Source organism: Cebus imitator, unplaced genomic scaffold (genome assembly GCF_001604975.1).
Source record: "Cebus imitator isolate Cc_AM_T3 unplaced genomic scaffold, Cebus_imitator-1.0 Scaffold461, whole genome shotgun sequence".
In the NCBI taxonomy this organism is placed as follows: domain Eukaryota; kingdom Metazoa; phylum Chordata; class Mammalia; order Primates; family Cebidae; genus Cebus; species Cebus imitator.
The window spans coordinates 1,070,178-1,085,951 of NW_016107776.1; the positions used below are offsets into that span (position 1 = coordinate 1,070,178).

A 15,774-nucleotide genomic window follows, 5' to 3' on the forward strand; every position below is an offset into this window, starting at 1 on the left:
ATATATATACATATATAGATAGATATATAGTGTGTGTATGGCTACTCTGGACACACTGCCTATGGGTTAGCCCTGCTTTGCAAGGAGCAGTTAAAAAAAAAGTATGGCGGGATGCGGTGGCTCACACCTGTAATCCCAGCACTTTGGGACATATATATATACACACACAGATATAGATATATATCTGTATATATATATAAAGATATCTATATATGCATATAGATATATATGTATATATATATATCTTTCTAGATATGTGTGTGTGTGTGTGTGTGTGTGTGTGTGTGTGTGTGTGTGTATATAAACTGGACTAAAAGTTCTTGGTGGTACAATGCCAGTATGGGGTTACCTTTTAGTAAAGGTAACCCCATCCCTCCATCAAGCTCTTTTATGAGAGCATATATATATATATATAAGTAGAAAGATATATATATATACATATAGATATCTATATGTATATATAGATATCTTTATATATATAAAGATATATATAATATATATATTAAAGATATCTATATATACATATATCTGTGTCTATATAAGATATCTAGATATACATATATACATATCTTGTATATATAAAGATATCTATATATACATGTAGATATATATATCTTTCTAGTTTTTATATATATATAAATATGTCTTTGTCTGCCTTTTTCAAGCATAATTTGCATAATGTAACGTTTACTCCTTCTAAGTGATTTTTAGTGTATTCATAGAGTAGCGGAATCATCACTACAATATACTTTTGGAACATGTCTACCACCCCAGCAAGTTTCCTCATGCCTGTTTAGAACCATTCCCACTCCTCCTCCTGGCCCTAGCCAGCAACTCATCTGCTTTCTTCCTCAACGGATTTTTTTGTAGATAATTCAAATAAATGGAATCATGCAATACGTAGGCTTCCTTTACTTAGCATAGTGTTTTTGAGGTCGTATGTTCATGTTGCAACATATATCAATAGTTTGTTCCTTTTTATTATCTAAGAGTGTTTCATTGCATGGATATGCCACATTTTGTTTTCCCATTCACCAGTTGATGGACATTTGGATTGTTTCCAGTTTTCAGCTATTAAGAATATTGCTGCTATGAGCACTCACTGACAAGTCTTTGTGTAGACATATTTTCTTTTCTGTTGTGTTGTTGTGTAGTTTCTTTTTCCTTTTAAATTTTACTTGGTCAAATGGAATTTCTGTGTGTACCTCTGCAACAATTTTGCGTGTTCTTCACATGTACCCCCAAACCTAAAATGCAATAAAATAAATAAATGGGGAAAATAAATAAATAAATAAATAAATTTCATTTGAAGTTCCAGGATACACGTGCAGAACATGCAGGTTTGTTACATAGGTATACATGTGCCATGGTGGTTTGCTGCCCCTATCAACCCATCATCTAGGTTTTAAGCCCTGCATACGTTAACTATTTGTCCTAATGCTCTCCCTCTTCTCGGCCTCCACTCCCCTGACAGGCCTTGTGTGTGTTGTTCCTCTCCCTGTGTCCATGTGTTTTCATTGTTCAGCTCCCACTTACGAGTGAGAACATGCAGTGTTTGGTTTTCTGTTCCTGTGTTAGTTTGCTGAGGATGATGCCCTTCAGCTTCATCCATATCTCTGCAAAGGACGTGATCTCATTCTTTTTTATGGCTGCACAGTATTCCATGGTGTTTATGTACCACAGTTTCTTTATCCAGCCTATCACTGATAGGCACTTGGGTTGGTTCCATGTTTTTCTATTGTAAATAGTGATGCAATAAACATATGTGTGCATGTGGACATATATTTTCATTTCTCTTGGAGTGGAATTGCTGGATCATATAGTAAATTTGGTTGGCTTTTTTTTTTTTGAGACGGAGTCTCACTCTAGCCCAAATGCAATGGGGCCATCTCAGCTCACTGCAACCTCTACCGCCCAGGTTCAAGTGATTCTCCTGCCTCAACCTGCCAAGTAGGTGGGATTACAGGTGCCTGCCACTGTGCCTGGCTAATTTTTCTATTTTTAGTAGAGACAGCGTTTCACCATCTTGTCCAGGCTGGTCCTGAGCTTCTGACCTCGTGATCCACCTGCCTTGGCCTCCCAAAGTGCTGGGATTACAGGCAAGAGCCACAGCACCTGGCCCATTTAGCTTTTTAAGAAACTGCCCAACTGTTTTCCAACGTGACTGTCCCATTTTATATACCCATCAGCAATGTATGAAGATGCCAATTTCTCCACATATCCATGCCAACACTTGATACCATCTTTTTATTATAGCAGTTTGAGTGGTTGTGTACTAGCATTTTGTGGTTCTAATTTGTATTTCTCTAATGCCTAATTATGTTAAATATATTTTATTTTTAAATATGATTATTAGCCATTGATATATATTTCCTGAGAAGTGTCTATTTAAATCTTTTGTCCAGTTCTTAATTGGGTTGTTCATCTTATTATTGAATTATAAGAGTTCTTTATATATTCTGGATATACATAATTTATCAGCTATGTGATTTATATATATTTTCTCCTAGTCTATACCTTGTCTTTTCATTCTCCTAATAACATCTTGTCTTAGTCTGTTTGTGCTGCTATAATGGAATGCCTGACTCTGGGAAATCTATAAAGAACAGAGATTTATTCCTCATAGTTCTGGAGGCTGAGAAGTCCGAGATTAAGGTGCTCCAGATAGTGTGTCTGTTAAGGGCTCACTCTCAATGTCCAAGTTGGCCCCTGTTGCCGAATCCTTTGTGTCCTTACATGGCAGAGGGACAGAAAGGCAAAAAGGAGCCTAACTCCCTCCATCAAGCTCTTTTATGAGAGCATGGGGGCTTGCATCCCAAAAGGCTCTATGTCCCAACACTTGGGAATTAAGTTTCGGTGCATTTTGGAGAGAACAAAAACATTCAAACCATTAGGATATGTTTTGAAGGGAAAACTTATTAATTTTGATGCAGCCCAACTTACCTATTTTTTTTCTTTAATAGATTATGCTTTTGGAGTCATAGCTTAGCCTATGGTTTTGTAGTTTTAATTCTTAAATTTAGGTCTATGGTCCTTTTTGAGTTAATTTTCATGTATTGTGTGAGGTATGAGTTTAAGTTATTTTCTTCTTTGTCTTTTTCTTGTGGGGAAGTGTATCTATCCAGTTGTCCCAACTCGGTTTTTTGAAAAGACTATCCTTCCCCCACTGAATTGTCTTGGCATCTTTGATAAAACTTAACCGTAAGTATAAATATTTATTTCTGGTCTCTTAATTCTGTTTATTGATTAGTACCCTTTTTTTTTTTTCTTTTTTTCTTGAGATGGAGTTTTGCTTTTGTTGCCAGGCTGGAGTGCAGTGAAATGATCTCAGCTCACTGCAGCCTCTGCCTCAGGGGTTCAAGCGATTCTCCTGCCTCGGCGTCCAGAGTAGACAGGATTACAGGTGCCCACCGTCACATCCAGCTAATTTTTTTTTTTTTTTTTGGAAACACGTTCTTGCTCTGTCACCCAGGCTGGAGTGCGGTGGCATGATATTGGCTCATTCTAACTTCCACCTCCCAGGTTCAAGCGGTTTTCTTCTGCCTCAGCCTCTCAAGTAGCTGACATTACAAGTGTGCACCACCACGCCTGGCTAATTTTTGTATTTTTAGTAGAGACGGGATTTCACCATGTTGGCCAGGCTGATCTCGAACTTCTGACCTCAAGTGACCCACCAGCCTCAGCCTCCCAAAGTGCTGGGATTTCAGGCGTTAGCCACCGCACCTAGCCATGAGTTGTAATCTTTTTACAATTACTGTAATAACATGAAAGATCACTGATCATAGGGCAGCATAACAAATATGAAAAAGTATGAAATATTTTGAGAATTACCAAAGTGTGTCATGGAGACAGTAAGTGAGCACATGCTGTTGGAAAAAATGATACCAGCAGACTTGCTTGATGGAGGATTGCTGCAAACTTTTGATTTTTTTTTTTTCAAAAAAAAATTTTAAAAATAATAATAAATAAATAAATAAATACCAATTATCCCAGCACTTTGGGAGGCCTAGGCAAGTGCATCACCTGAGTTCAGGAATTCAAGATTAGCCTGGCCAACATGGTGAAACCCCATCTCTATTAAAAATATAGAAATTAGCTGGGTATGGTGGCAGGTGCCTGTAATCCCAGCTACTCAGGTGGCTGAGGCAGGAGAATCTCTTGAACTGGGAGGCAGAGGTTGCATTGAGCCAAGATCGCACCGTTGCACTTCAGCCTGGGTGACAAGAGCGAAACTGTCAATCAAAACAAAAAAACAAATGCAATATCTGCAAGACACAGTAAAATGAAGTATAATAAAAGGAGGTATGCCTGTATTTTCTCTTATTCTCTGGGTTGCCTTTTTTCTCTTTTGTGACCTCTGATGCTGTCCAGTTCATTTATTTTTTTCTTTGGTTGTCATGTCCCAAAAAATCATTGCAAGATCCAACGTCATCAAGATTTTCCACTATGTTTTCTCTTAACGTTTTATGATTTTACTTGTTGTTTTTTGACCTCTGAACTTTTCATTGGCCTCCTGATCCCCAAAGAGTTCCGTGCTTCTGCTGGTTCAGTGCCTCATTACTTTGGTGTCATGGGTCTCAAACACCACTTTGCCATCCATTATCCTGCAGGTGGTGGTCTTTTGGGTGGTTCCCATAGAGTTGCTCCTGTCCAGGGCATCACCAAGATTGAAGTCCTCCCCGTCTTTCAGCAGGCAGCGTAGGTGGTGATCTCAGCCTCCAGATTGACCTGGATATTCCAGGCCTTGTACTGCTAGGCCTGCTTGCTGCCTCTCTGCCCGGATCTGTGCCAGCTCCGACTCCAGGTACAGCAGGACCCTGTTGAGGAGCTCCATCTGCATGGCGTAGCAGGCCCCACCTCCTTCAGGCTGTTCTCCATGTTGGACTTCAGAGTTCTCATCAAGTCTAGGCCAATCTCTAAGTACTGGACTGGACATCTCAGCTCCATGAGTATCATCTCAGCATCTCTGATCTCAGTGGACTGTGTGGTGACCACTGTGGTGCTCTCCTCAGTCTACTGGGACCAGAACTTGTCCAGCTTCTCTAGGTTCTTCTGAGCCAGCCTGTCGTATCAGGCCTGGATATCTTCCATGATCTTGCTGAGGTCCTGATATTTGGACATCTGCCGCCACAGTCAACTGAAAGCTAGCAATCTGGGCTTGTAGGCCTTTTACTTCCTGTTTATGGTTCTTCTTCATGAAGAGCAAGTCCTCCTTGAGAGTCTCTATCTCTGTCTTCAGTCACATATATCCCAGTGACATTGGTATCATCAGTGACCTTCCAGAGCCCATGGATGTCACTTTCCACAGACTGGCGCATGGCCATCTCTGTCTCATACTTGACTCTAAAGTCATCAACAGCAAGATGGGCATTGTCAGTGTGCAGAACGATGCAGGCATTGTCCACAGAATTTGCAAAGATCTGAGCCATCAGCTTCTTGATGGTCTTGAAGTAATGGCCCCAGTTGCTGACCTGGCATCCCTTCTTCTTCAGGTGCTCCCAGTTTTTGCTCTTCAGCCTCCAATTCTCAGTATCCAAGTTCCTCACTCTGTCTAGGGAGACCAGGTAATCATTCTTCTCACTCTAGATGCCCCCTATTCTCACCAGATCCTAGCCATCCTAGAGGCCAGGGTGCTGACCCCAAGCCATCCTGGAAGCTGGTGGAATAGGACATGGAGATCTGGGAACCCAAAACGCTGGCATCTGCATAGATGCTGGCTGGGCTGCTGACAGACTGGGTGGTGCAGCTGGGCAGCTGGATGGAGCCCACGGATGGGTAGTTGGTAGAGAAGGTAGTAGAACGAGTGATGAAACTCATGGCATCTGGGGAGGAAAGTGAGAGAACAGGACTCAGGTCCTGCTTGTGATTTTAGTTTTATGTTTAGGTCTTTAATACATTTTTTGAGTTAATGTTTGTATATAGTATAAGGTAAGGATCCAATTTTATTTTTTGAGGATCCAGTTTTCCCAGTATTATTTGTTGAAGAGTATTCTTTTTTTCCTGTTGAACAGTCCTAGTACCCTTATGCAAAATCATTTGATAATATATGTGAAGGTTCATTTTTGGATTCTCTCATATATTCCATTGATCTATGTCTCTATGCTGCTACCATACTATTTGCTTACTCTAGTTTTGTAATGAGGTTTAAATTCAGGAAGTGTGAGATCACCCCACCTTGTTCATGTTTATCAAAATTATTTTGGCTATTTGAGGTCCTTCTAGATTCCATATACATTTTAGGATAAATTTTTCCATTTTAATAAAAATGTGTTTGGGTCTATTGAGTTTTTTTGAGGCACTTTTATCCAATCAGAGCATGCGGCTATTTCTAGACTTTCTTCTGTTTCATTGATACATGTGTCTTATGACAATAACATAGGTTTTATTAATAGCTTAGCTTTATAGTATGTCTCAACATTAGGTGTCATAAGTATTCCAGCTTCGCTCTTTTCCAAAGCTGGTATTTCTATCCTCTGTCCTCTGCTTGTCCATATTCATTATTTATTTTCCACCAAACAAAAGATGCTGGGCCAGGAGTGGTGGCTCACACCTGTTATTCCAGCACTTCAACAGGCTGAGATTGAAGGATTACATGAGGCCAGGAGTTTGATACCAGCCTGGGCAGCATAGCAAGACCTAGTCTCTTAAACAAACATTAAAAATTAAGCAGACACCTGTAATCCCAGCACTTTGGGAGACCAAGGCAGGTGGAATACTTGAGGTCAGGAGTTTGAGACCAACTTGGCCAACAGGGCCAAACCTGTTTCTACAAAAAATACAAAAATTACCTGGGCGTGGTGCCTTGCACCTGTAATCCCAGCTACTTGGGAGGCTAAGTCAGGAGAATCGCTTGAACCTGGGACGTGGAGGCTGCACTGAGCTGAGATTTTGCCGCCACACTCAAGCCTGCGCAACAGAGTGATACTCTGTCTCAAAAAAAAAAAATAGAAAAGAAAAATTAGTTGAATGTGGTGGTGCAAGCCTGTAATCCCAACTACTTGGGAGACTGAGGCAGGAGGACCACTTGGGCCTGGGAATTTGAGGTTGCAATGAGCTATAATTGCTCTGCTGTATTACAGCCTGGGTGACAAAGTGAGACCCTGTCTCTAAAAAAAAAACAACAAAAAAGAAGAAAGAAAGAAGGAAAAGATTGCTGGGATTTTGATTGTTATTACATTGAACCTGTAAATGATTTAGGAGAAAATGACATCTTAGCTATTTTAAGTGTTCTGATCCATGAACATGGTATGCCTCTTCTTTTATTTAAGCCTTTATTTTCTTTCAGGAATATTTTATAGTGTAGAGGCTTTGCTCACCCTTTGTTAAATTTATACCTAAATGCTGTGTTTCAGGTGGGGTTATGAATTCTTTTTTATATTTCCAAATTGTTTGCTGCTAGCATCTGAAAATTAAGTTGATTTTTTTGAGACCTATTCTCACTATGTCACCCAGGCTGGAGTGCAGTGGCATCACCTTGGCTCGCTGCAACCTCTGCCTCCTGGGTTCAAGCAATTCTCCTGCCTCAGCCTCTCGAGTAGCTGGGATTATAGGCACCTGCAACCACACCTGGCTAATTTTTGTATTTTTAGTAGAGATGGGGTTTCACCATGTTGACCAGGCTGGTCTCAAACTCCTGACCTCAAGAGATCCACCTGCCCCAGCCTGCCAAAAGGGCTGGGATTACAGGTGTGAGCCATTGTGCCCAGCTCAATTGACATTTTTGTATGTTGACTTTGCATCTTGCCACATTCCCGTAGTCGCCTATTAATTCTAATATTTGTTTTGTAAATTTGTAGATTTCGCAGGACTTTCTTTGTAAATAATTATGTTGTCTGTGAGTTAAGACGGGTTTGCTTCCTTTTTTGATTTTTATGCCTTTTATTTTTCTTGCCTTATCATGCTTGTTATTCTTAGTGTTAAAACAAGTGGTGAGAGAAATAATCCTTGCCTTGTTCCCAATCTTAATGGGAAGCAATATTTTAATATTTTATGTTAGCTCTAAATTTCATATAGATTCCAAAATCAAAATTTGGTTCATTGCTATAGGTAGAAACATTATGGGTCTCTTGCCAGAGAATGGATGCCACATCTTTTGTCTGGAACTGTGCTGTCCTATTGAACATTAGCTGTATGGGGCTGTTTAACATTCAGATTAATTAAAGTTAAAGCATAAATTCAGTTCCTGAAATATCTTGCTAGATACATCTTAAGTGCTTAAAGCCACATGTAGCTATTATCTGCTGTGATGGATGCAAATATAGAATATTTCCAACATTGCTGGGTGTGGTGGCTCACACCTATAATCCCAGCAGTTTGGGAGGCTGAGGCAGGTGGATTGGCTGAGCTCAGGAGTTTGAGACCAGCCCAGGCAACACGGTGAAACCCCATCTCTACTAAAATACAAAAAGTTAGCCAAGCATGGCAGTGTGCGCCTGTAATCCCACCTACTTGAGAGGCTGAGACAGGAGAATCGCTTGAACCCAGGAGGCAGAGGTTGCAGTGAGCCAAGATCATGCCACTAAACTCCAGCCTGGGTGACAGAGCAAGATTCCATCTCAAAAAAAAAAGGAAAAAAGAAACATATCTATAAATATTTGCACACTTTTATATTCTGAAGAAGAATTCAACATATACAGGCTCTCCTCAATATTTAGACGTTAAGGTGTGGTTAATTACTACTCCGGCAGCTGCTTTCAGACCCTGTTAATGAGATCACCGGTACAACCTAAAGTAATATTAAAGAATTCAGAATTAAGAGTATAAGAATTTGTCTTTCAGATTTTTAATTTATCTTTCTTTAATCTCTATTGTATCAAATACTAGCTGGAAAGACACTTCAGATCTTTAATATTGAGATGAAGAATAAAATGAAGGCTCATACTATGGCAGAAGAGGTGATTTTCTGGAAATGGGTTTCTGTGGACACTGTTGCCTTAGTGACCGAGACAGCCGTCTACCACTGGAGCATGGAAGGAGACTCCCAGCCCATTAAGATGTTTGACAGACATACCAGCCTGGCGGGCTGCCAGGTGATTAACTACCGGACTGATGAATACCAGAAGTGGCTGCTCCTCGTAGGCATCTCGGCTCAGGTAAGCCTTGAGCTGCCTTTAGAGGCTGGTCTGATGGAACTTCAAAGCCCAACATTAGAGTGGAATGGTTAAGTTATTAGAAGTTGGTTATAGGGCCAGGTGTGGTGGCTCATGCCTATAATCCCAGTACTCTGGGAGGCAGAGGCAAGCAGATCTCTTGAGGTCAGGGGTTTGAGGTTACAGTGAGCCGAGATTACACCACTGCACTCCAGCCTGAACAATAGAGTGAGACTCTGTCTCAAAAAAAAAAAAAAAAAAAAAAAAAAAAAGAAGCTGGTTATAGGTTTAAGGCAAAAGTAGACCTGCAACTGAGGGAAACAGAGATTACAAAGAAGTCTGAACTTGGATCAAATAATTTACCTTTGGCCCATTAACTACTGCACTCCAGCACGTTACTGATGTTCATTATATACACTATTTCTAGCACTGTTTTGAGAGGTTGTTGAGGAATTTTGTAAAGTAATTTGGAACCGATAGATTTATAAGAAGTAGTCCTTAGACTGCATTTTAAAGACTGACTGGAATGGTACTAACTCATATTCTTTTATAATGAAAGCAGTATCTTTCTGTCCTCCCTTTTTTCATTCCTGGTGGCTAATTCAGTCACCAGATACTTGAGGACTACTGATGTTTGCGCTTGCGACATAGATCTTAATCATCCAGTCCTGATGACCAGTGAATGATCTGTCTATAGCCTAGTGGGGAAGGTGCATCCATACGATTCTGGTAATTAAATAACTGTCACATGTTTGAGGAGAGTACTGTGAGAGCCATGAGTACCTTCAGTCAAGAGAGCCCACATCACAGGAGGATCTAAGCTGCATTATGCTAGCTTCCACACTTTGGAAGGAAACAGCGTGTGCAAAGGCATGGAATGGAAGAGAATGGCTTTTTCTAGGAGTCTGAGGTCATCCACTATGGATGATACCTATAGGTAAGCACATTAGGCAGCTAGAGGGGCAAGACTTAGAGAGATGAGTGGGGGCCAGACTGCAGGCAATGGGAATTCTGTAGCAGGTTTTAAGTGAGAGTGATGTAATCAATTTTCCTTCTTGGCAGCATAGTGGAATGGAAAAAAAAATGCTATCATTGATGTTGGGGATGGATCGCCATGAAGACTGGAGGCCAGGAGACTAGTTGAAAGGCAGAAACAGGAACAAAATCATGTAGCCTATTCTGGAGTAGAGACATGTATGAGAAACATGAAGAATATGCAAAGAGGGAAGGAGTACTTCTTTCCACTTCAGGATCTCTTCCATTTCTGCAACTCCCAGAAGAAATGAGGCATGTGTGACTAGTTGAAGGCAGTAGCATTGCAGATATACAGGGCAACAAGATCTAAGATTTTGGCTTACTCACCCTGATAAAGGGCATCTACAACAAATACAACCAACATCTTCATGTTGAAAAACTGAACGCTTTCCCCCTAGGATCAGAAACAAGACAAAGATGTCTTCTCTTGTTACTTCTGTTCAATTTTGGACTAGAGATTCTAGCCAGGGCAATTAGGTGAGAAAAACATAAAAGACATCTAGATTTAAATGGAAGAATTAAAGCTGTCTCTATTTGCAGATGAAATAAGCTTATATATGGAAATCCTAAGGAATCTGGTAAAAAAAAAAAACTATTAGAACTAATAAACAAATTGAGTAACGTTACAGAATACAATATCAGTATGCAAACATCAGTTGTGTTCCTACACATTTGCAACGAACAATCCAAAAATGAAATCAGGCAAGCAATCCCATTTATAATAACATCAAAAACAATAAAATGCTTAGAGGTAAATTTACCTTTCTCATACATGTCTCTGCTCCAGAATGGACTACATGGTTTTGTTCCTGTGCAGTGGCATGAATTTAAAAAGTGCAAAAGTTATATTCTGAAAACTACAAAACACGGTTGGAAGTAATTAAAGATCTCAATCAAAAGATATCCCATGGTCATGGACTGGAAGATTTAATACTTTTAGGATGGAAGTACTCCTCAAATTGGTCTACAAATTCAACATAATCTCTACTGGAATACCAGCTAGCTTCTTTGTAGAAATCGACAAGATGATCCTAAAATTTATGTGGAATTGCAAGGAACCCAGAATACCCAAAACAACCTTAAAACAAACAAAAAGTTGGAGTACTTATACTTCCCAATTTTGAAACTTGCCACAAACTTGCATAGATTGAGAATCTGGTACTGGCTGGGCTCAGTGGCTCATGCCTGTAATCCCAGCACTTTGGAAGGCTGAGGAAAGTGGATAATCTGAGCTCAGGAGTTAAAGACCAGCCTAGGAAACAAGGCAAAAACCCCATCTCTACAAAAAATGCAAAAACTAGCCAGGTGTGGTGACATGTGCCTGTAGTTCCAGCTCCTCAGGAGGCTGAGGTGGGAGAATTGCTTGAGCCTGGGAGGCAGAGGTTGTAGTGAACTAAGGTTACACCACTACACTCCAGCCTTGGTGACATAGTGAGACCTTGTCCCCCAAAAAAATAAAATAAAGTAGCATGTGGTATTAACTTAAGAATAGATGGCAAACAAATGAGCTGGGTGTGCTGGCATGCACCTGTAGTCCTGCCTACCTGAGAAGTTCAGGCAGGAGGATTGCTTGACCTCAGGAGTTCAAGGTTACAGTGAACCCTGATCATGTATTTGCACTCCAGCCTGGGCAGTAGAATAACAGCCTATCTCTAAATTAAAAAAAAAAAAAAATAGATGAGTTCTAGAAAAGTGATGTGCCCAAAAGCCAGGTTTTCTTTTTCTTTTCTCTTTTCTTTTTTATTTATTTATTTTTTGAGATGGAGTCTCACTTTGTCACCCAGGCTAGAGTGCAGTGGCATGAACTCGTCTCACTGCAACCTTCACCTTCCAGGTTCAAGTGATTCTTATGCCTCAGCCTCCCAAATAGCTGGGACTATAGGTGCGTGACACCACGCCCAGCTAATTTTTGTATTTTTAGTAGAGACGGCGTTTCACCATGTTGGTCAGGCTGGTCTCAAACTCCTGACCCCAAGTGATCCGCCCACCTCAAAGTTCTGGGATTACAGGTGTAAGTCACCTTGCCCAACCCATTTATTTGTATCACCTTTAATAATGATATGCTACGAAAAACCTTAGCATCCCAGCAGCCATTCTAAAGGGAAGATGGCTTTTGAATGGTGTCTGGTGATTTCTGTTAAGTTTCAAAATCAGTTTTAATGGTTTGTGAACAGCGTATGAAAGTTAATGTTCTGATTAAAAGGAACAGAAGCCAAATAAAAATTTTAGAATTATACAAACCTAGCCATAGCATCAGCTTAGAAATAAATTTAAATTTACTCAAGGTTATTTCTTTTTTTTTTTTTTTCTTTGAGATGGAGTCTTCACTCTCGTCACCCAGGCTGGAGTGCAATGGTTAAATCTCAGCTCAATGCAACCTCCCCCTCCCAGGTTCAAGCAATTCTCCTGTCTCATCCTCCAGAGTAGGTGGGATTACAGGTGTACACCACCATGCCTGGCTAATTTTTTTTTGTATTTTTAGTAGAGACAGGGTTTTACCATGTTGGCCAGGCTGGTCTCACTGGTCAGTTTATTTTTAATAAGGTATGAACATATTTCTCTAAATCAAAATAATATCAGTAGAGTATAAATATAGTTTTTTTAAATTCCTTAATTTTATTTATTTATTTATTTATTTTTGAGACAGAGTCTCGCTCTGTCACAAAAGCTGGAGTGCAGTGGCACAATCTCTGCTCACGGCAACCTCTGCCTCCCAGGTTCAAGCAATTCTCCTGCCTCAGCCTCCCAAGTAGCTGGGATGACAGACAAACACTACCACACTCGCTACTTTTTATATTTTTAGTAGAGACAGGGTTTTACCATGTTGGCCAGGCTGGTCTCAAACTCCTGACCTCAAGTGATCTGCTTGCCTCGGCCTCCCAAAGTGCTGGGATTATAGACATGAGCCACCTTGCTTGGTCAAAATTTCATTAATTTTTAATTGACAAAATTGTATACATTTATGATGTACAAAATGACGTTTTGAAAAATGTATACATTGTAGAATGGCCTAATTGAGCTAATTAACTTATGCATTATCTCACATACTTATCTTTGGTGGTGAGAACACATCATCTACTCCTGGTGATTTTCATGTATACAGCACATTGTTATTAAGTGTAATTACTATGTTGTATAATAGATCACTTGAACGTATTCCTCTTGTCTAATCAAAATGTATCCTTTATGGTCAATTGATCTTTACAAGGTTGCCAAGACAGTTCAGTGAAGAAAAGAATAGTTGTTCAATACAAGGTTTTTGGACATTGGATGTCTGTATGCAGAAGCATTAAATGGGACCCCTATCTCATAATACTAAAAACCTCAAAATCGATCAGACATAAATGTGAGAACTGAACCTACAAAACTCTTAGAAGGGCCAGGCGCAGTGGCTCATGCCTGTAATCCCAGCACTTTGGGAGGCTGCCCCTATCAACCATCTCTACTAAAAATACAAAACTTAGCCAACAGTGGTGGCATGTGCGAGTAATCCCAGCTATTTGGTAGACTGAGGCAGGAGAATTGCCTGAACCTGGGAGGCAAAGATTGTAGTGAGCCAAGGTCGCACCATTGCATTCCAGCCTGTGCAACAAGAGTGAAACTCTGTCTCAAAAACAAAAGAAAACAAACAAAAAATTATGCCATATGAGAATTATACCTCTTGACAAAGAAATTATTATGTTTGAGGAGTATAAAACAGAAATGATAAACCTTAATTACTTGTTTATGCTTTACTGACAAACTAAAAACCAACAAATTTTAAAATCCCGTGCATTTACCAACAGTCAAACACCTCATGGGCATAAGAATAGACATGTAGACCAATGGGAAAAAAATGTGAAGTCCAGGAATACACCCCGACAACTGTGGCCAACTGATTTTTGACAGGGTCAAGAGTGTTCAATGGGGAAAGAGTAGTCTTTTCAGGAAATGGTGCTGGGACAACTAAATATCCATATGCAAAAGAATGGAATTGGTCACCTGCCTCACACTGTGTACAAACATAAACTCAAAATAGATCTGAAACTTCAATGAAGAAGCTAAAACTACAAAACTCCTAGAAGAAAACATAGGGAGAAAGTTTTGGGTTTCACGTGGATTCTTATGTATAGTAGCACCAAAAGCCTGAGCAACAAAATTTAAAAATAGATAATTTGGACTTCATCAGAATTAAAATCTTTTGTGCATAAAAAGATATTGTCAATAAAGTGAAAAGACAACGTGGGGCCAGGCGCAGTGGCTCACGCCTGTAATCCCAGCACTTTGGGAAGCCAAGGTGGGCGGATCATGAGGTCAGGAGAGCAAGACCATCCTGGTCGACATGGTGAAAACCCCACCTCTACTAAAATACAAAAAATTAGCTGGGTGTGGTGGCGCATTCATGTAGTCCCAGCTACTCTGGAGGCTGAGGCAGGGGAATCGCTTGAGCCCAGGAGGCGGAGGTTGCAGTGAGCTGTGATCACACCACTGCACTCTAGTCTGGGCAACAGAGTGAGACTCCGTCTCACACACACAAAAAAAGACAACTTGGGAGATAATATTTGAAAATCATGTATCTGATAAGGGTCTAGTATTCAGAATATACAAAGAACACTTACAACTCAACAACAGAAAGTAAACCCAATTAAAAAATGGACGAAGGACTTGCCTGACATCATTGGCCATTAGGAAAATGCAATTCAAAACCACAGTAAAGCACCACTTTTCACCCACGAGGATGGTTATAATTTTTACAAAGTGGAAAATAAGTGTTGGCAATGATGTGGAGAAATTGGAACCTTCCTACTTAGTGTTAGGAATATAAAATTTTTCAGATGCTGTGGAAAGCAGTTTGGCAGTTCCTCAAAAAGTTAAACATGGAATTATCATTTGACCCAGAAGTTCCACTCTTAGGTGTCTCTCCAAGAGAAAATGTATCCACACAAAAACTTTTACGCAGATGTTCATAATAGCACTTTTTATAATAACCAAAAGGTAGAAACAGCCCAAATGTTCATGAGCAAATGAGTGAGTAAGTAAGTTGTGGTGTATTCATACAGTGGGATATTATTCAACCCTAAAAATGAAGCACTGATACATGCTACACATGGATAAACCTCAAAAACCCTACTAAGTTAAAGAAGTGAGGCACAAAAGGCCTCATATTTTATGATTCCATTTATATGAAATATTTAAAATCAGTAAATCTATGGAGCTAGAAGGCAGAATTGGTGGCTGCTAGGGGACTGGGGTCAGAGGGTTGGCGACTGACTAATGGGCACAGGAATTTCTTCTAGCTGATGAAAATGTTTTGGAACTATGCTGAGGTTTTGGTTGCACAACATTGTGAATGTCCTAAATGCCATTCAATCATATCCTTTAAAATGGTTCATTTTATGTTTTACGAATGTCACCTCAACATATAAAGGGGTGGGGAATATGAGGTCATAGTTTGCCAGCCCTGTCCAAGTGTTGCAAATACAAATACCTGTTTCTGTTTGGAGCGAGTTCTGTTCCTGTCATCCTGGTTAGCTCTTACCCCAGCTTAGGTGTCACTTTGGGAAGCCTCCCTGACTTACTGATCTTGGTGAGCTGACAAGGCATCTTGTTCTATCCCGTGCCGTAGCAGTCAGCACTCTGTATCGCAGTTGCTCACATATTTGCCAGAAAC

At 40.1% G+C, this 15,774-nt stretch overlaps 1 protein-coding gene and 1 non-coding gene across 11 annotated transcripts in view; one reads left to right on the forward strand and one right to left on the reverse strand.

The window, feature by feature from the left end:
- Positions 1-15,774, forward strand: part of CLTCL1 (clathrin heavy chain like 1) — a 128,738-nt gene that overhangs the window by 47,592 nt on the left and 65,372 nt on the right. For 9 of the 10 annotated variants that reach the window (XM_037732647.1, XM_017512088.2, XM_017512095.2 and 6 more), the window contains one exon: positions 8,824-9,092. The exons of the other annotated variant lie outside the window; for it this stretch is intronic. In XM_037732647.1, the coding sequence (XP_037588575.1) occupies positions 8,824-9,092 (269 nt within the window). The remainder of the gene's footprint in view (positions 1-8,823; positions 9,093-15,774) is intronic. 10 annotated transcript variants of the gene reach the window in all.
- Positions 12,161-12,276, reverse strand: LOC119468628. The gene has a single exon (XR_005197348.1). It is a non-coding gene; the product is annotated as a small nucleolar RNA SNORA15 (small nucleolar RNA).